Raw genomic sequence first — 20,473 nt, 5'->3', positions numbered from 1 at the left:
TTGACTTCTTTGCCAAAAATCAAATTCCCATAGGTGTGTGGGTTTATATCTGGGTCTTATATTTGATCCCACTGATCAGCCAGCCTATTTCTATGCCAGTACCATGCTGTTTTTATTACTGTTGCTCTATAGTACAGCTTGAGATCCAGGATGGAGATTCCTCCAGATGATCTTTTATTGCACAGGATTGTTTTAGCTATTCTGGGTTTTTTATTTTTCCATATGGAGTTGAGAATTGATCTTTCAAGGTCTATAAGAATTGTTTTGTAATTTCGATGGGAATTGCAGGGAATCTGTACATTTCTTTTGGTAAGATGACCATATTTACTATGTTGATTTTCCCTATTCATGAGCATGGGAGAACTTTCCACTTTGCATCTTCTGATATCTTCTTCAATTTATTTCTTTAGAGACTTGAAGTTTTTTCATACAAGTCTTTCACTTGCTTGGTTAGAGTTACACCAAGATACACTATATTATTTGTGGCTATTGTGAAGGGTATTGTTTCCCTAATTTCTCTCTCAGTCCATTTGTCATTTTTAATACAGGAGAACTGCTGATTTTTTTTTTTTGAGCCACTTTGCTGAAGGTGTTTATCAGCTGCAGGAGTTCCTTAGTAGAATTTTTTAGGGTCGCTTATGTATACTATCATGTCAACCACAAATAGTGATACTTTGACTTCTGCCTTTCCAATTTTTATCACCCTGATCTCCGTTAGTTGTCTTATTGCTCTAGCTAGGGCTTCAAGCACTATATTGAAGAGATACAGAAAGATTGGACAGCCTTGTCTTATCCCTGATTTCAGTGGAATTGATTTAAGTTTTTCTCTTTTTAGTTTGATGTTGGATATAGGCTTGCTGAATATTGCCTCTATTGTTTAGGTATATGCCTTGTGTCCCTGCTCTTTCCAAGACTTTAAACATGAATGGGTGTTGTATTTTGTCAAATGTCTTTCAGTGTCTAAGGATATTATCATGTGGGTTTTTTCTTTAAGTTTTCTTATATGATGGATTAAATGGATGGATTTACATATATGGAACCACCCATGCATGCCTGGGATGAAGCCTACTTGGTTGTGGTGAATGATATTTTTGATGTGTTCTTGGGTTCAGTTTGTGAGTATATTATCGAGTATTTTTGCATCTGTATTCATAAGAGAAATTGGTCTGAAATTCTCTTTCTATGTTGAGTCTTTCTGTGGTTTAGGTATCAAGGTGACTGTGGACTCATAGAAGGAGTAATGTTCCTTCTGTTTCTATTTTGCGGAATAGTTTAAAGAGAATTGGTATTAGCTCTTCTTTGAAGATTTGGTAGAATTCTGTGCTGAATCCATCTGTCTCTGGGCTCTTTTTGGTTGGGAGACTTTTTATGACTGTCTCTATTTCCTTAGGAGATATAAGACTATTTAATTTGTTTATATGATCTAGATCCAATTTTGGTAATTGGACTCTATCAAGAAAATTGTCCATTTCATTTAGATTTTCAAATTTTCTGGCATATAAGTTTTTAAAGTACAACCTAATGATTCTTTGGTTTTCCGTTATGGCTCCCTTTTCATTTTTGATTTTGTTGATTTGAATATTCTCTCTTTGCATTTTAGTTAGTTTGGCCAAGGGTTTGTCTATCTTGTTGATTTTCTCAAAGAAACAGCTCTTGGTTTTGTTGATCCCTTGAATTGTTCTCTTTGTTTCTAATATATTGATTTCAGCCCTGAGTTTGATGATTTCCAGCCATCTACTCCTCTTTTTTGAGTCTGCTTCTTTTTGTTCTAGAGCTTTCATGTGTGTTGTTTATTTGCTAGTGTGGGATCTCTCCAGTGTTTTATAAAGGCACCTAGTGCTACGAACTTTCCTCTTAGGACTGCTTTCATTGTGTTCCATAAATTTAGGTATGTTGTACCTTCAGTTTCATTGAATTCTAGGAAGTTTCTAATTTCTTTTTTATTTCATTCCTTACCCAGATGCCATTGAGTAGAGAGTTGTTCAGTTTCCATGAGTTTATAGGCTTTTTGTTGTTTCTGTTATTGTTGAGTTCCAGCTTTAATCCATGGTGGTCTGATAAAATGCAAGGGATTATTTTGATATTCTTGTATCTGTTGAGGTTTGGTTTGTGACCAAGTATATGGTCAATTTTGGAGAAGGTTCCATGAGGTGCTAAGAAGGTGGTAAAATCTTTTGTGTTTGGTTGAAAAGTTCTATATATATCAGTTAGGTCCATTTGATTTATGACATCTATTAGTTTCATTATTTTTCCATTTAGTTTCCACTGCAATGATCTATTGGTGAGAGCAAGGTGTTGAAGTATCCCACTATTAATGTGTGCAGTTCAATATGCGATTTAAGCTTTAGTAATGTTTCTTTTATGAATGTGGGTGCTCCTGCATTTGGGGCATAGATGTTTGGAATTGAGACATCATCTTGGCATATTTTTCCTTTTATGAGTATGAAGTGTCCTTCTCCATCTCCTTTGATTACTTTTGGTTGAAAGTCTATTTTATTAGAGATTAGGGTGACTATTCCAGCTTGTTTCTTGGGTCCGTTTGCTTGGTATACCATTTTCCAGCCCTTTACTCTAAGGTAATGTTCATCTTTATTGCTGAGGTATGTTTCTTGTATGCAGCAGATGATAGGTCCTGTTAGCGTGTGTCTCTTTATTGGGGAGTTGAGGCCATTGATGTTGAGAGATATTAATGACCAGTAGTTATTGGTTACTTTTTTTTGTGTTGGTAGTGGTAGTGTGTGTGTGTGTGTGTGTGTGTGTGTGTGTGTGTGTGTGTGTGTGTGTGTGTTTTATTTCTTTGGTTTTGTTGAGTTATTTATTTCCTTTGTTTTCCCGGGTAAAGTTACCCTCCTTGGGTTGGAGTTTTCCCTCTAGTATCTTCTGTAGGGCTGGATTTGTGGTTAGATACTGTTTAAACTTGGTTTTTTCATGGAAATACTTGTTTTCTCCATCTATGGTGATTGAAAGTTTTGCTGGGAATAGTAGTCTAGGTTGGTGTCTGTGGTCTCTTAGTGTCTGCATGACATCTGTCCGGCCCCTTCTTGCTTTCATAGTCTCCATTGAGAAGTCAGATGCAATTCTGATAGGTTTGCTTTTATATGTGACTTGGCCCTTTTCTCTTGCATCTTTTAATATTCTTTCTTTGAATTTCTTTAATATTCTTTCTTTCTGTATGTCTAGTATTTTGATTATTATGTGGTAGGAGGATTTTCTTTCTTTCTTTCTTTCTTTCTTTCTTTCTTTCTTTCTTTTTCTTTTTTGTCCAATCTATTTGAAGTTCTGTAGGCTTCTTGTATATTTATGAACATTTTTTTCTTTAGGTTAGGGAAGTTTTCTTCTATGATTTTACTGAAAATATTTTCTAGGCTTTGCAGCTAGGAATCTTCTTTTTCTTCTATCCCTATTATTCTTAGGTTTGGTCTGTTCATGGTGTTCTAGATTTCTTGGATGTTGTGTCAGAAACTTTTTAGATTTAACATTTTCTTTGACTGTTGTATTGATTTCTTCTGTCATATCGTCTAGCCCTGTGATTCTGTCTTCTATCTCTTATATTTTGTTAATGATGCTTATACTGTAGTTCCTGTCCTCTTCCCTAGGTTTTCCATTTCCGGGATTGTCATGTATTGTGCTTCTTCATTTTTAGGTTTTGAATACTTTTATTCATTTCCTTCTGTTTGATCGTAGTTTCCTGTCTTCTGCAAATTTAAGCTATTTGTTCAATTATTTCATCTCTTTCTTTGTGTATTCTTGTTCTAGTTTGAGGGATTTATTTTCCTCCTTTAAGGCCTCTATCATTTTCATAACCTCAGATTTGAAATTTTTCTCTTGTGTGTTGGATGTGATAGTGTCTCTAGGGTTTGTTATGGTTATGGGGCTGCTGGTTTCTGGTGGTATTAAATGGTCCTGCGAATTGTTGCTTGTGTTCTTATGCTAACCTCTTCCCATTGTGATGTCTCTAGTTGGAGCATGCACCTAGTGCCTGTTTGGACCCCAGAATTTTCTGCAGATTGCTGGGTGACCTGAGGTTAGATCCACTTGTGTTCCAGACTGTGGTATCTGTTCTGTGCTATAAGCCACAGATGCTGGGTTCTTTTTTTCCCTGCAGGCCATAGCTCCCTCTGTGTCCCAGGAGTTCCAAAGCTGTCTGCCAGTCAGTTGTGTGGCACTAGCTTTTGGTGTGCATGTCCCATGCCTGCAGGGACTCAGGACTTTTCTGTGGGTTAGTCAGGTGGCCAGAGCCTGGACCCAACCATGCTTCACACAGTTTCAACCCCTCTCACCTATGGGTCATCAGTACTGGTGTTTTGTGGTTCTCAGATTGGTCCTTAGGTTGTTGTACAGTCACTGCTTTCCTGATGATCAAACAAGGTGTATGTTCGGCACTGCCATCTTGGATTTTTTTCAGGATTTTTATTTTTATGTACGAGTGCTTTGCCTGCATGAATGTCTGTACATTGTGTGCATTCAGTGTCTATGGAAGCTATGAGAAAGTGTCAGGTCCCCTGGAACTGGAGTAACAGATGGTTTTGAGGCACTATGCAGATGCTGTGAATCAATCCTTGGTTCTCAGCTTGAATAATAACAACAAGTACTCTTGACCACCCTGCCATCTCTTCAGCACCAAAGCCGAGAGTTTTCTTTTTCAGTTGGTTAATATGGTAAATTACAATGGCTCATTTTATTATGCTAAGCATTATCTAATATTATACATCTTCCATTTGTGGAACATAGCTTACTTGGTTAAGATGCATTGTCCTTTGTGTGCTACGCTCAGCTCAGCCTTTGCCTTGTTTTGTTTCAGAGTGCTGGAAGCCTCCTGGGATGAGTCGGTAATGACTTATTCCTCTTCAGTTTTTGTTTGTTTGTTTAAAGATTCTGTTTAGAGTGTCCTTCAGTGTTTGGAGAATTCATCAGTGAAACCAATGTGCACTGGCTCTTTCTTTGTAGGAAGGGTTTAGTGGTCAGTTTAACTTCTGTGATGGCCACAAGGCTGCTTATTGACTTCTTGAATAAAGGCTGGTAGTTCGTGTTTTTCAAAGATTTGCCTACTTTATTGAGTTACCAAATTTATTGGCATCAAGTTATTTGTAGTGGATGTAAACATGTTTTTGTTTTGATCCCAAGTGTGGGATGTAGAAGTGCCTTGTGTGAGGGCATGTGATGTTCGTCTGATAGAAAAGGAACTGCCTGTTGTGTGTGAGGGGAAGTGGGGGGGGGGCATGATCTTTGTCAATTGAAAAACATTCTGGGATGGACTCTGAGAGAAGATTAATAGGATCCCAAAAAACAGAGAGGCTTTGCTTTGTACATTTTGCATCACTTCCCAATTGCCTGGCTGTTCATTGCTCCACTTATGCTCCTAGAGAGAAACGCTACAGAGAATGCTTCAAGGTTCCAGGTAGCTGTTATGGCTGCAGTCACTTTTGCTGAATTGAGCGTTTGCTGTTTAACACGTCTGCCAGAATTCTGATGAAGAGTGGAATTACTCCAAGGAACTGAGTCTTAAAAGGTCTACTTCTACTGTCCCTATTAACCTCCTTTCTCTTCTATCTAAGGTAGATGGATTGGAAGGGAGGTAGAGGCATTAAATAAACCCAAATAAAGTAGGTTTTAAAAAGATAAAAAGCCTATAGTTAGTCATAAATATGCTTAGAGTGTGTGACGTTGGACTTCAGCTGCTTTAAAAGGCCTGGTAGCTTTCTAACCAAACCTTTAGACATAGTCTATTTGTTGGTGTGATAAAATCTGTTGTAATGATAAAAACATATGCCTTACTCCTTGACTATCTTCAGAGTCTGTACCAACAACACCTCTCATTTCTAATGCTGGAATCTGTATGTTTTTCCTTCAGTCTGTCTAAAAGATTACCCATTTGGTTGATCCTCTCAGAGAATGAGCTTTGGGTTTTGTTGGCACCCTCTTTTATTTTTCTGTTTCAGTAGCTTTTGCCTTAACGTATGGTAAGGGCACTTTCTCAATTGAGGTTCTGTCATCCAAATGAACTCTAGCTTGTGTCAAGTTGACATAAAAATAGCCAGCACACCTTATCACTTTATTTTCTTTCTTTGGCTTACACTGGATACAGTTGGATCTTTTTCTTTTTCTGGTTTCTTAAGTAGAAGTTGGGGTGCTGTAAATACCCATGTAGATATCATTTTAATGGCATCACATAATCTGTGGTGCGTGTGTTTTCATTTGTACTATATAGGTCTTATTTTCTAGTTTTATTTTGGACTTCTCCTTTGATCTGTGGGTCATTTAGAAGTGTGCTGTGCAGTTTCCAAATAGATTTCTGATATTGGTTTTCACAGTAATTTCAGTAGTCAGAAAAACATTATAATTTATCAAATCCTTTAAAGTTCCCAAGACTTGTACAGTGCAGCACCTCTTGGCAAACAGTTTGTGTACTGTTCTATCGAAGCAGTGAAGTCTAGCAGTCTGGCTGTGTTTGAGAATGACCTTTGTGTGGCAATTTTAATTTGGATTTTAAGTTCCAGGCAACACACTGGGGGAAAAAAACAACCCAAAGTTCCCTTAAAATATCCCAGCTGTGGAACTTGAATTAATAAAGTAAGTGAAGGAAACCAAAGGAAAACAATAAACTTCATGCCAGGAAATGATTGGCGTCTTAACTCTAAACCAGACAACCAGCAAAGGTTTTGCTCAGCGAGCGTGCAGAGACAAGGGCACACATCCCACTTCACAGCGGCTGAAGAGGCTGAGCTATGAGCCTGCAGAGCCAGCCTCCCACAGTGTCCTTGCCTACCTGTTCCACCATGCAGAAGATGTGAGCATCATCCTGCTGGAAGCGCCTGACTCGGGTTAAGCCGCTTAAAGTTCCCGACAGTTCATTTCTGTGAAGAACTCCAAAATCAGCAAATCTAACAGGCATTTCCCTCCAGGATCGCGGGCGATGTGCAAACATTAAACTAGAAAAGACGTGGAAACAAACAGAATTCACATTATGGAGAGAAAACTGATCACCTAAACACTAAGAAACTAAGTTTCAAGACGTACAAAATGCCTTGTTCTCGGTCTCAGGTCAACAGGCAACCTTTTTTCTAAGATTATTTTTTTATTTATCTTTTTGGCAGCAGGCATTGAACCCTTGGCCTCACACACTAAGTATGTGCCATAATAACTACCAGAGAGCTACAGCCTTCTGGGAAATACCAACTGTGAGTTGCCATCACCACAGCACTCGGATCTACCCTCTGTTCCTGAAAGGGAGTCCCTGGCAGGGCGCTGAGTTTCCCCTCAGGCTCTGGGAACACCTTGGGTGTAATATATATAGGGTGCTAGTCTAGTGCTGCAAACCATCACCTGTCTGTTCTTGGTCTCCTCCGAGCTCTGAGGAAACAGGCTGTGTCCTGAGGACTTCTAGCACCAGGCTTAAGAGAGCCTCACTCAGCTAAGAATCTCAGCAGAATAAGAGACTCGTCTTCCATAGGAAACACCCCTTGCTCCTTTAGTTTGTCCCCACTGAGCCACTGTGTCCCCAACTGCTTATCCGGAAGCAGGAAGAAACAAACTGCATTCTCTACTTCACACAGCCTACCTCAGAGTTGAAACCACTCACACAGCTTGAAAGGATCCTGAGAAATTGATAATGCTTCTGAGAGTGGGGCACTAGCTGGGCTCCATTTTGTTTGAAGACAATGGAGATTATATTTAGACAATTTTCATAATATTAGAGTTGCAAACACATTTTTAAAAATGTGATTCCACCTTAAATTCTAATTTCTTTTTATCTTTTCTTTACAGGCATAAGGATTCCTTGAATTTCAGAGATTTGTTTTAATAGCTGTCTTCTAATGTCATTTTACTAGAAATTGTGTATATTGCTAAGAAAAAAGCAGTAAGCTTGTGTGTGTGTGTGTGTGTATAGAAGATTGTGTCTATTCACTTCTATCTATAAAATCCATTTACACAAGAAGGCTGAATTTGCACATTAAGTTAATGATAATTGCAATCTCTCATGGACTCCAAAATCGCACTGATTGTAGGACACACCTTTATTTTATGTGCCACTAAGAAATAACACAATGTTTTTGTGTGTATGTGTGGTATGTGTGCACACGTGTGTGGGGGTACATATGCCCATCGGTTACCTGTGGAGGCTGGGAGTGTTGGGTGCTCTCTTTTATCACACGCCACCTCATTTACTGTTTATCTCACTGACTGGTCTGACTGGACGGCCAGCAACTGCCCCTCGCTGTCCCAAAGCACTGATATCACAACAGACATGTGTCACTATGGGTAACTTTTTATGCTGATACTGGGGACACAAACAGGGGTGCAAGCGCACGTTCTTACTCTTGCACAGCAGGCACTTTACCCAGAAAGCCATCTTAACTTTTGGGCTATACTGTGATATAATATTAACATACCACCAATTCTAAAATGTATCACAGTTCAGAGATATTGAAATGTGGAGGAAAAGGTACCTTCTAGAATCATCCACTGATCAGGACTTTGTAGATCTTATTATGGTCATCCAAATAGTATATGAGAATTAAATAGCCTATAAGCATGTGTATTTGAAGTATAATTAGGAAGACAAATATAGTGATCTATAAAATCAATGCGCACTCTTATCCTGAGAAGCACAGAAAGTGAGAGTTCCCAGCTAGCATTCCATGCCTGCCAGAGGCCGGCCATATTTTAAAAAGGAGCTCTATTCTCTAAAATTAAGTAACGTGGTGACATTCTCCAGAATTAAATAACACAGTAAAAGTGATGAACAGCCTTCATTCTCTCCATTACAAGAAATCACTTAAAAAATAAATTAAAAAAGCAAAGCAGTGCCGTGGACAGTTCATGGGACAGTTCAGGACTCTAATGACAGTGCTGTGTACGTGCTGGGCCCCTTCATGTGCAATACTCACCAGTGCCCTGGGCAGTTCATGGGTTTGAGGGCAAAGGTGTCCTTTTCAACCTCAAAGGTGAACATGTTGTTGCTGTAATGCTGCCAATGGCCCGACGTCTCCCAGAGTTTGCTGTTGTATATGTTAGGGGACAGCACTTCTGTGAAGTTACGCTTGTGGTATTCCTCCTTGAAGACAAACGTGGTTGATGTGAAAACCATCCAAGAACAACTCCACACAGAGAAATACTATGAGCAACTATTTTAAAACTTAAGATCATGTCTTCTATTAGCTCGTGTTTCCTCGGGGTCACATGGCAGGCTTAGGGTGGCAGTTCTGTGGATTTTGAACAAAAAGGTTGCATGCTCACAGCAAACTTCTCACTAGTCTATTTCACAAAACAGCACCGGGTTCCCCTTTGGGTATGAGGTTTCCCCTGTGAGGCCCATATGTTTGGTTTGGTTCACAGCCAGTGGACTCAGGCACTGAGAGACGACTGGGCTGTGAGAGCTCTGACTTCAGCAGTGGGTTAACTCACTCTTGGGTTTCTAATTTGATGGCACTGTTGGGAGGTGCTGGAAACGTTCAGAGGAAGTAGATCCCTGGAGCATCTCCTTGGAGGCTGCATCTCTCTCTTCCTGTTCCTGGCTGTCAGGAGATGAATGGCTTTGCTCCTCCAAGGCCTTCTATCATCCCTGCCTCAGCAAGTCCCCAAAGAGTAGAGCCAACCAACAGTGGATGACACCTCTGATGCTGGAAGCCTAAATGAATCCCTCCCCTTTTAAACTGTTTCAGGTATCTTATAGAAAAAATCCAAACGGATACAAGCAGTATAGACACAAATGTTTCAATGCTTTAAAACTTAGTACCTGAAAGTCGATATACCTAGTATCTCATTTCACCATGACTAAAAACTTCAAAAAAGTTCTATGTTCTAAACAAACCATAGCACCTTTTCTCCTATGATTTAAAAGACCTAATAATTTTATAATGTGTAAGTCTGAATACCATGTCCCATATTACAGCTTTGACCCACTTAGTTTTAAGTAGAAAGAAAACTGAGACATTTAATTTGCAACACATTAAGTAGTGAGTGTCTACGAAGCCACAGCAGTTTCTCCCACCTATTAGCAGATTCCTTCATAAACTCCATGGGGATAAGGGAGAAGAACTCCACAAGTATTTTTAAATGTTTATTTCTATTTTTTAAAAATTCAACATATCAGTTTCCTTAGATACTCTTAAATCATTTGTAAATAATATAATGAACACATGACACAAATCTAGACCACCATACTTCAAACAAGCTAAAAAGTGTTTCTCACAAATCAACTACAACAACAACAACAACAACAACTACTACTACTACTACAGCAATTACTTTTACAGCGGAAAGAGCTGTCCCTGGCGCATTTCAGCAGAGAGTTTTCCTGGTAGGACAGTGGACCTAGATGTCAGCTACCCAGTAAGGTTTTTGCCCACACTCTCCATGTCTGTCTAAACTAAAAATTCTCAACAAAGATATATGCCATATAAATGGTGCTAAATTATTTGGTGATTATGACAGACAATCCTGTACCCTCAGAATGATCCTGGAATTGTGTGTGTATACACACGTGTGTACTGTGTTCATTAGAGAGCTCTTCTGAAGCTGAGCTAAGGAGATGGTTAAAAAAAAAAGTTATCCATTCTGAACACACTCACATGAGATATTAATATTTTATTAGGGTGCTTAGAAATTGTGTCAGACTGCTCCTGAATAAAGTTTTATGTTCACAGCCCAAACTCACAAGCAGAAACCTTAACTCTAAAAGATGGCATTGAGAGGTGAGGTCTCGGGCAGCGGCTTGGGCATGAAGGTTCTAAAGGACCAGAGACCCTACGGAAGGGACTCGGTGTCTTTCTGTCTTACAGCCTGAGGAAGGAGGCAGTCTGCAACTAAGAGCAGGCCCTCAACAGACTGACTGTGTGGGGACCTTGATCTGGGTCTTCTAACCCTTGGACTGGGAGAAATGAATTTTTATTATTTATAAGCCTCTAAATCTCTAGGACTTTGTTATTGCCACACAAAACATTTTTCTAGGAAACAAAGCATCAGGAGATACCATAGTTTTTATGGATGGATCTTTTATTGATGTTGTTTAGACAGGGCTTCATGATGTAGCCCTGACTGGTCCTCAAACTCAGTCTTCCTTGCCTTGGCCTCCCAGAATGCCCCCACCATGCCTGGAAGTCAATAGATACTACATTTTCAATATAAAACACACACACACATATGTATCTCTATATATTATAAAACATATAAAATATAATCACATATTGGTAGAGCAAATTCAAAATTCAACCAGCTGATAGACCCCGATGAAAGCAATATGAATGTTGACTGCACTTTTTCCTACAGATTTGAACTTTTCAAAAGGGAAAGTTAAGCGAAAAAATGTTAGACACTATGCTACCAACTTCTCAAAAGCAAAGCAAGGCAAGCACTAGGAAGGAGCAAGCAGTACCCATGGCCCAGCTGTCCTAGTTAGGGTTTCTGTTGCTGTGATGAAACACCTTGACCAAAAGCAAGTTGTGGAGGAAAGGTCTTATTTGGCTTACACTTCTACATTGGAGTCCATCACTGAAGGAAGTCAGGACAGGAACTCAAACAGGGCAGGAACCTGGAGGCAGGAGCTGATGCAGAGGCCATGGAGGGGTGCTGTTTACTGGCTCACTCAACATGGCTTGCTCAGCCTGTTTTCCTATAGAACCCAGTAGCACCAGCCCAGGGTGGTACCACCCACTGTGCAATGGGCTCTCCCCCATCAACCACTAATTAAGAAACTGTCCTATGGGCTTGCCTACAAACCCATCCTATAGAAGCATTTTCTTAATTGAGAGCTTCCCTCCCCTCAGACGACTTAGCCTATGTCAAGTTGAAATAAACTCTCCAGCACATCAGCACAGCCGTGATCCAGCAGGGTGCACCTCCATCTGGTCTCCTGCAGAATCTTGAAAACTGACTCTTGAGCAGAGAAGCACATTTATTTGCTTTCTGAAGCAACAATTTCCAGTCATCTCTCTCTCTCTCTCTCTCTCTCTCTCTCTCTCTCTCTCTCTCTCTCTCTCTCTCTCTCTCCATGCACCTAGTGACTTAATAACTCAAAAACATCTCAGTGGCTCCTAAGAATCAATACCGTTGAAGAAATGCTAGTTGAAGAAATGCTACTTTGAGGTGCATCAAAGGAAGTGTTTCTGGATGAGACTAACAGTGGAGTGAGTAGACTGATTCAGTAGAACGTGGATGGGCTGCATTTAACCCACTGAACACATGAAAAGGACAGAAATGTGAAGGAAGAGTCATTTGCTTCCTTTGGCCCTTGACTGCCCACAGAGCTGGGATAGGTCAGTCTTCTGTCCTTGGACTCCAGTTCCCATCATTACCTCTCTCAATAGCAAGTCCACACAGTGAGCTTCCTCCTCTATGTATCTATGTATCCAATTGGTCTTATTTCTCTGGCAAATCCTGCCTAATACGTCTCGTCTGACTTCTGGCTGGGTTTGACCAATGAGAAGTGCTAAAGATTCCAAGAACAGCAGAGGAAGGGTTCTTGGTCTCCTTCTCTACTCCTGCTCTGCCTTGAGTTCCCCTGGTCCTGATGCTGTTCTCTTCTTAAGTTCTATTTTGTGGCTTTCAGCTCTCTGGGTATAACTGCTTGACCCTTTTCCTCTTCAGATCTAACAGTGAGGATGAAGTGACTCCCCCCTCCCCCCGGGGGACATCCTTGTGTGCTCCACCCTCCCTCTTTAGTTCCCCTAGACTAGACAGACTCCCCATCACTATTCCCTTCTCTAGACTCTTTTTAGCTAAACCACTGAGTGCATCCCCCAGGACCCTCTCTTCATGGAAAGGAAGCATCCTGAGACTTGACACGTCTGCAAAGGATTCCACTGAGTCTAAGAGGAAAAAGTACCCATAGTCTCCAGCTGAGCTAGTCCGATGAGCTGAGCTTCTTCTCCCCATAAGGTCCCTAGTGATGCCTCAACGAGTCTGACAGCTCTGGGAATTCAAAACTCATGGCTGACAGGATTCATAACGGGAACCTCATGCATTGCTGGAAGGATGCAAAAACAATAACCACTAAGAATGGAAATCTGTGCAGTGTTTTCTTCTCAAGTTCGGGATAACGTGCCACGAGACCCTGAAGTGACCCTTCTAGATATTTTTGCTAAAGTAAAATGACAACCTATGCGCATACAAAAACCTATTCATGTGTGTGTATATATATATATATATATATCTCAAACTATTTACAATTGCCAACAACTGAAAACAAATGTCCAAACAGCCTTCAACTGGGAAGAAGATAGGTATGCTGTGCGGCGTCTGAACTGTGGCATCCCATTCGGCAACTGGAAAACCTAGGCAGATACCGTAAGCAAAGTAAGTCACTTCCAAAAGGTCAATCAGTTATAATCCCACTTATACACTGAAGTTTATGGACAGAGAATGAATCCAACGAGTTTGCCTAAGATTGAGGAGGTAGGGGGTGGGCTCAGCTCAGAATGGGTAGCCAGAGGGAATGGCTGGAGATGGCGAAACTGTTCTATAGCCTAATTGTTGTGGTGGTAACACAGTTTTGCATGCTATCAAAAAAGTGTACACTTCGTTGCATGGCATTTTAAAATAAAATTATTTTTTTAAAAGGTAAGACGGGTAAAGGAAGAGGCTGTGGGTGGGTAGATTCCAAGATGCAAGGGAGAAGAAGTGTACAGAGGAGACAGCGCATCACTGTTTATGCATGACTGTTGGCTACATAGTTGGTGGCCAACGGAAACAAAGGCGCCTCACCTTTACTTACTACAAGCAGAAGTCATCTTACCTCAGAGCTTTGGAGTTTCCCTTGGGTCTGAAAATGTCTGCCCACTCAATCCATGTGGCTGCCTGCATGATCTTTCACAGAATCACAGCTCTGCCTGGGAGGGAACAGGCCCTGTCCACACTGCTTCCACAGAGGCCTGCTGTACTTGCCACTGCATGTCCCTATCTCCCTGCCCTCACCTGGGCAGACACGGGCTTGCCATCAAGCCAAAGGCTATTGCTATTGGGTGGGTGATAGTCCAAGAGGCAACCTGTCATTGCTGAGAATCTGTCCCCGTGCACGCCTTCTCCCAAACAGTGACTCACAGAGGAGAGTACAGGAAAACAGGCAGAGGTAGGCAAATGCAGGGGTGTGAATTGCACATTATTCCTCTTACAAAAGATATAGTTTAGGTAAAGAATCAGAAACAGGAGGAAAATTTTAAGAAAAGATACTAAGTAAATGTCAGCATATGAGAGCTGGTTTGCCTGTATCAGTGATAAAACAGACTTTTAAAGAGTCTGGAAGAGGTCAAATATCCTTTGGTTATACTTCTGAGGAACGGCAGAAAGCAGAGTGGTGCCAGGCACTGGTGAGGGAAGAGCACTGTTAGTGTACAATGGGTACATAATTTCAATTTGGGATCATGACTAAACCCTAAAGCATTTAAGCTGTATAAGAGGAAAAGAATTCTGGTGTTGGCTGGTGATGGCAGTAAGCTTAAAATGTCTAACTTGTCAATACTGATGCTAAGTATATTTTATCACAAAACAACCTTACTGAAGCACAACTTACATGCAAGAAAGTTCACCAGTCTCAAGCATATAATTCAATAACATTTGGAGATGACTTTCTCACCTAGTGTCAGTACCTTGTTCCTTTTAGCTGAAGAGTGGTCTGCTGGACAAACATGACGCCCAGCCTTTCACAAGCTGGTGACTTTCTGTCACTGTAAGAAAAAGCTGAGAACACCCCCAGCGCACACTGTGCAGAAATACCTTCCCTTTCTCTTTGATAAACAGCCAGGAGAGGAATTGGTTGACAGGTTACATTATGTTACATAGCCAGAGGAGGCCATTGGTTTTATTATGTTAGCTACTTGCTGACAAGATGGCTCAGTGAGTAAAAGCCCCTGCCAGACAAGCCCGCTGACCTCTGTTTGACTTCCAAAGCCCATCTTTTTTTTTTTTTTTAAAAGCTGGAGGCAGTAGTGAGTATCTGTAATCCCAGCATTCTTAGAGCAAGTTTGGAGGTGGAGACTGGAGAACTGGCCCAGAGCTTGAGGACCAGATAGCCTGGAATGTACAGGGCACAAACAAAAGCAAAAAAACCAACCAACCAAACAAATAAAAAAATAAAACAGAACAAGAAAGTAGTTCTGCTGGCTTAAATAGGTATGGCCCCATAGCTATGTGTGTTTGAATGCTTGGCCCGTGGGGAGTGGCACTACTAGGAGGTGTGGCCTTCCTGGGGGAAGTGTGTCACTGTGGGGTTGAGCCTTGAGGTCTCCTATGCTGAGGCTAACTCCAGTGTGGCACACAGCCTCCTTGCTGCATGGGAATCAAGATGCAGAGCTCTCAGCTCCTCCCCCAGCACCATGGCTGCCTGTGTGCCGCCATGCTTCCCGCCGTGACGATAACGGACTAATCAACCTCTGAAACTGTAGGCCAACTGTAGTTAAATGTTTTCCACTATAAGAGTTGCTGTGGTCATGGTGTCTCTTCACAGCAATAAAACCCAAACCAAGACAGTAGCTGGCAGAGATTTTCTCTCATTCTGTCAAATGCCTCTTCACGTGACTGAACTACTTTCGCCACTATACAGAAGCTGTTCAGTTTCACGAGACATCATTGGTCAGTTGCCAACCTTATTTCCTGAGTGAATGGGGTCCCATTGGGAACTCCTGGCTTATGCCTACATGTCCGCTGCACCCCAGGCCCTAGCTTCTCTTCTAGAAGTTTCAGGTTTTATGTTGAGGTCTGTGGCCCATTTGGAGTTGAGTTTTGTGTGGGGTGAGAGATGGGGATATAGTTTCCTGTTTCTACATACAGACAGCCAGTTTTACCTGTCTTTGTTGAAGAAGTTAGCTTTTCTCCACTATGTATTTGTGGCATCTTTGCATGGACTGTAACTGGTGGGGTTGTTCAAGTCTATTGATTTTTGTGTCTATTTTTTGTGGGTATGCCAGGACCAGGCTAGGTTTTTTTGCTTGCTTGTTTGTTTGAGACAAGATCTCATTATGTAGACCAGGCTGGCCTCAAATTCACAAGGATCCCTGCATCTGTCTCCCAAGTGGCATGTGCCATTATGCCAAGCAATCATGTTTTTATCATGATCACTGCTGTGGCTTTGTAGTACACACTGAAGTCAGGTATGGTAATGTCTTAGCACCATGATTCTCTTGGTTAAAGATTGCTCTGGCTATCTGGTGTCATTTGTGCTTTCATGTGAATTTTAAAATTGTTTTTCTATTTCTTTGAAGAATACCAACTTTAACTGGGATTGAAATAAATATATAGGTTACTTTTGGTAGGATTTTTTTTTACAATATCAACTCTACCATAAGCCATGAACATGGGAGATCTTTCTATTACAAAACCAAGCTCAACATAAAGGCACCTTGTCTCAAAATAAATTAAGTACTTCATTCAATTTCTATGACCCACCCCAGGTACACAAAGGAGGAAAGTATGGAAGAAACACAAGTTTTATCAGGGTATAGTGGTATGCATCTTTAATATTCAGAAATGGGAAACTGAGGCAAGAAGATTGCAAGTCTGAGGCAAATGTGAATGTAGTAAGAATGTGAGTCAAAATAAATTTACAATAAATAAAAATACTCACAAGCTAGTAGTTCTATTTTTTAGAGATTATCAAAGGACAAATTATAGTAATTTAGTTATATTAACTGGTTTTACTTTCTATTCCAGAATGGAACCACACTTTATTATCTTAAAAAGGGCAAGTGCCCTGACACCTCAAGCAAAGGCACCAGGCTTCAAGAACAGAGAAAGACTAATGAAGGAAACAAAGGCCAGAAGTGAACTGCTCATTACAAAGCTATTTTCCTCACCAGGAGGAATAGGAGACAGAAAACAAGTGATGAGGCAACCTTGGCTATTTTATAGTACTTCATTTAAAAATGAACAGAGGGAAATGTCACTATTATGCCAATAGAAAATGGTGTGTTCAAGGAATTTGTCTATTCTCTCTCTGACCCCAATCTCTCTGAATGTGAGGTAAACAGCAGGCCCTCATTAGCGATGAACTTTAGCATGGCTGACTCCATTTTGACTTAGTCTAGTATAGAAGCTCAGTCCAAACAACTTTCTTGTGATTTCTATTTACCAAAAGTGGGCAGGTGTGTGTGTGTGTGTGTGTGTGTGTGTGTGTGTGTGTGTACAGACAGACACACAAGTCATGGTGGACTGTGTATAGCATCTCTAAACTGGAAGTGACCTAAATATCTACAGGAGAATGGATTATCATGGATTGGACCCACAAAAAGGAGTGCCCGAAATAACACCTCCAACCCCTATCATAACACCACAGCTTGGCTGAATCTCAGAGATTCAACATCAAAACAAAACAAGTGCTGTGTGGTCCCACCAAGAAGTTTCAGGCAAGGAAAAGCTAATCGATGTTGACAGAGAGCAGCACAGGGACAACCAGTTAGGGGCAGGGACAACTGTAGACATCAGAATTTCTACAGCCTGGTCACCATCAAGTACTTCCTACCGTCCCCAGCCCTCTCTGAGAGGAACTGTCTACCAAATCCTTGCCCTCCATCATCTTTTCATTATGTGGGGAAAGAGGGAGGCTGCCAGGAGGTGTCTGATCTTCTGCTCACAGGTCTGAGGATAAAGAGGGAATGTACCTGCCATCAAGGAGCCTCATCTGCACTTGGACCAGATCTGACTGAACACTCAGCAGTGTGTCAACCAGACAAAACTTGGAATAGTTTACTCCCTAGTGACAGAACACAGGAGAGGGGCAGAGACGCCTTTCTTCCAGTCTTTTGGAGCTGACAAGAGACACAGACCCATCAGCCTCTCAAACGGAGGCACAGAGAACCAAGTCCTTCTAACAGGATGAAATCAAACTACACTGATCTCATCAGACCGTGACCAAAAGCAGCTTAGGGAGGAAAGAGTTAGCTTCATCTTATAACTCTTCGGTCACACTGCATCACCAAGGCAAGTTAGGGCAGGAACTCAAGGCAAGAACCTGGAGGTATGAAGTCGAGCCCTTGGAGGGGCTTACTACTCATGGCTCCATCAGGATCAGCCTGCTTTCTTAGAGAACCCAGGACCACCTGCCCAGGGATGGTACCGCCCACAGTGAGCTGGACCCTCCCACTTCAGTCATCAGTTAAGAAAACACCCCCAGACTTGCCTACAGGCCAATCTGATGGAGGCATTTCCTCAGTGGAGGTTCCCTCTTTCTAGATCATCCCAGCTTGTGTCAAGTTGACAAAAACAAACAAACAAATCAGGACACTGAATAATCATTTTCCATATTGGCAGAGGAGTTTCTGGGTATGGTAGCACTTGCTGTAACCTCGGCACTTGGCCAGTGGGGCAGGAAAATCAAGAATTCAGCCATCCTTTGAGACATAGAAAGCTCAAGGTTAGCCTGGGCTACATGAGCCCCCTTTTTAAAAAAGCAAGTGGCTGAGCATGGTGGTGCATGCCTTTAATCCCAGCACTCGGGAAGCAGAGGCAGGCGGATCTCTGTGAGTTTGAGGCCAGCCTGGTCTACATAATGAGTTCCAGGATAACCAGGGCTACACAGGGAAACCTTGTCTCGGGGGGGGGGGGGGGAAACAGCAAGTGAGAAACAAACATAAAAAAGTAGCTGAGTTCACTGGATGTTCTTTTAAGCATCATAAGATCAATTATGTCATACAAGGGTGTCTGGGAATTTAAGGGGCTCAGCCCTTACCTTAGCATTAGAGACCACTGGGGTTGTATATTTAAATGCTTTCCAATGCAGCCACCCACACAGTCAGGCTTGGCCTGATCATCGGCCATGTCTGTCTTGCATCTATAAAAGATAAGAGAGCCCTTTAAGGCCACCATAAAGGCTTTCTGTTTACTCTCCACAGTCCATTCAGTGCATTTCCGGTACCAGGGCTGTGCTGACGTCAAGGCAGCAGCAGTGAGCGGTCACTGTCACCCACCAGTCTCCAGAACCATCAGTGACGCTTCAGGCCTCATTCCCTGGCCCTGCTCCACTGCCTCGCAGTGGCCGCAGGCTGCGTGCTACTCCACAGAGGTCCCCAGACGTACAGCTCAAGAGGGGAAGGAAGAGAAGTGAGAGGAGTAGCCACCGAAAAGACCCAGCACATTCCATGAATGCACCTTTTCTCAGAAAGCTCCGAAGAAAGCAATCCTCTGAGAGTTAGGGAGAAATGAGCACAAGGAAGAGGCGCTCCGAAAAGATTTCAGAATCTGAGACACGAAGAGAGTGACCAGGGTAAAGCCAGACAGGAGGAGATGGTGCTGAGTAAGACACGAGGTCACAAGAATATAAGCATGAAGGTAAGTCTGGGGTGAGGGGATAGGCATGAAGGAAAAGATTTACTGAGCTAATTAGAGCCTCTGCAAATAAGCTGGAGGCAGCGCAGTGGTCACTGGAGAGGGTCTGAGTGTATCAGCGATCAGCACACAGAAATCAGGCCGCAGACAGCCACAGCGTACCTTACTTACTGATGGCTTAATCTGAGAAACTCACTGAGGGGCAGCTTGATGATGGGAACATCAGAGCCCCCTCACACAAGCTAATAAAACAACGAGAAGCAAATCCCATGGGACCGTAAGGCTGCTCGCTGCAGTCTGGACAACACACTCTTAAGGGATCACCATAGATTTGTGGTCGGCTGTTGACTGAAACACCACACCACACATTGCCGCTGTAACTGTTATAGGAATGGCTAAACGGGACAAGACTGGAAAGTCAGTTCCAGCAGTCCAGATGACCTGCCTCTGAATGGTATCTTCAGAGGCCTAACCCTGCAACACTAAATACACTAAACCACTGGGTGTCAGACACAACCACGTCCCACTCCTGGAGATGTCGGGTTACTGGTAGTTACCCGGCAGTGAGCAGAAGGCAGCGGGCATTAGGCACTTTGAGAAGCAGAGCCCCTCAGAGCAGCATTCTCTGCCACAGGAGCTCTGCACTCAGCAGCTCATTAGCGTGCCTCGTCCTCAGAGAGTGAGGACAATGCCTGCATTTTATGAAATACATAGCACATTATTTATGAGCAAAGTTAGTAAGGTGCAGAATGCAGATGAGTAAGAATAAAATACTTTAAGAACTAACTTACTCGGATGAAGTCCGTAAGTGTGTTGTAAATGAAGGCTCCTCTTGGGAGGAAAAAACAGCTTCCAGGGCTCAGATCATGGAAGAAGAAAAGTTCTTGTTCCTAGATTGAAACAATGATTGTATTTCAAATTTCATCTCTTGCTTAATGTTTATCATACCTGATATGACAATCATAAAATGTTATTTTATCCTCCTATCATCTATTGTTAGACATCCCAAAGTATCTATCCAGATATATATGCATATATGATAGTGCATGGAAGATAATTATATGTTTATGATTGCTTAGCCTTGAACTTGGCTTTTCTGTAATCTTGTGTTATTCACTACTAATTTTTTTAGGGTAAATCCATAGCTAATTGACTAAGTGCTCTTCATGCATTTAGAATACAAGCATCACGTGGTCACCTGACAAGATGCGAGGGCAGGCTC

The 20,473-nt window shown here is 41.8% G+C and overlaps 1 protein-coding gene across 1 annotated transcript in view; it reads right to left on the bottom strand.

Moving 5' to 3' along the window:
* TARS3 (threonyl-tRNA synthetase 3) overlaps positions 1-20,473 on the bottom strand; it is a 54,498-nt gene that overhangs the window by 17,090 nt on the left and 16,935 nt on the right. The window contains exons 10-12 of the mRNA XM_084772907.1: positions 20,043-20,141; positions 8,889-9,055; positions 6,767-6,929 (exon numbers count right to left, since the gene is read on the bottom strand). Coding sequence (XP_084629033.1) covers positions 6,767-6,929; positions 8,889-9,055; positions 20,043-20,141 — 429 coding nt within the window. The remainder of the gene's footprint in view (positions 1-6,766; positions 6,930-8,888; positions 9,056-20,042; positions 20,142-20,473) is intronic.

Source organism: Acomys minous, assembly GCF_964271855.1.
Source record: "Acomys minous genome assembly, chromosome: 2".
Classification (NCBI taxonomy): domain Eukaryota; kingdom Metazoa; phylum Chordata; class Mammalia; order Rodentia; family Muridae; genus Acomys; species Acomys minous.
Note: the sequence above shows the minus strand (reverse complement) of the source record. Positions and strands in the feature narration are given on the sequence as shown.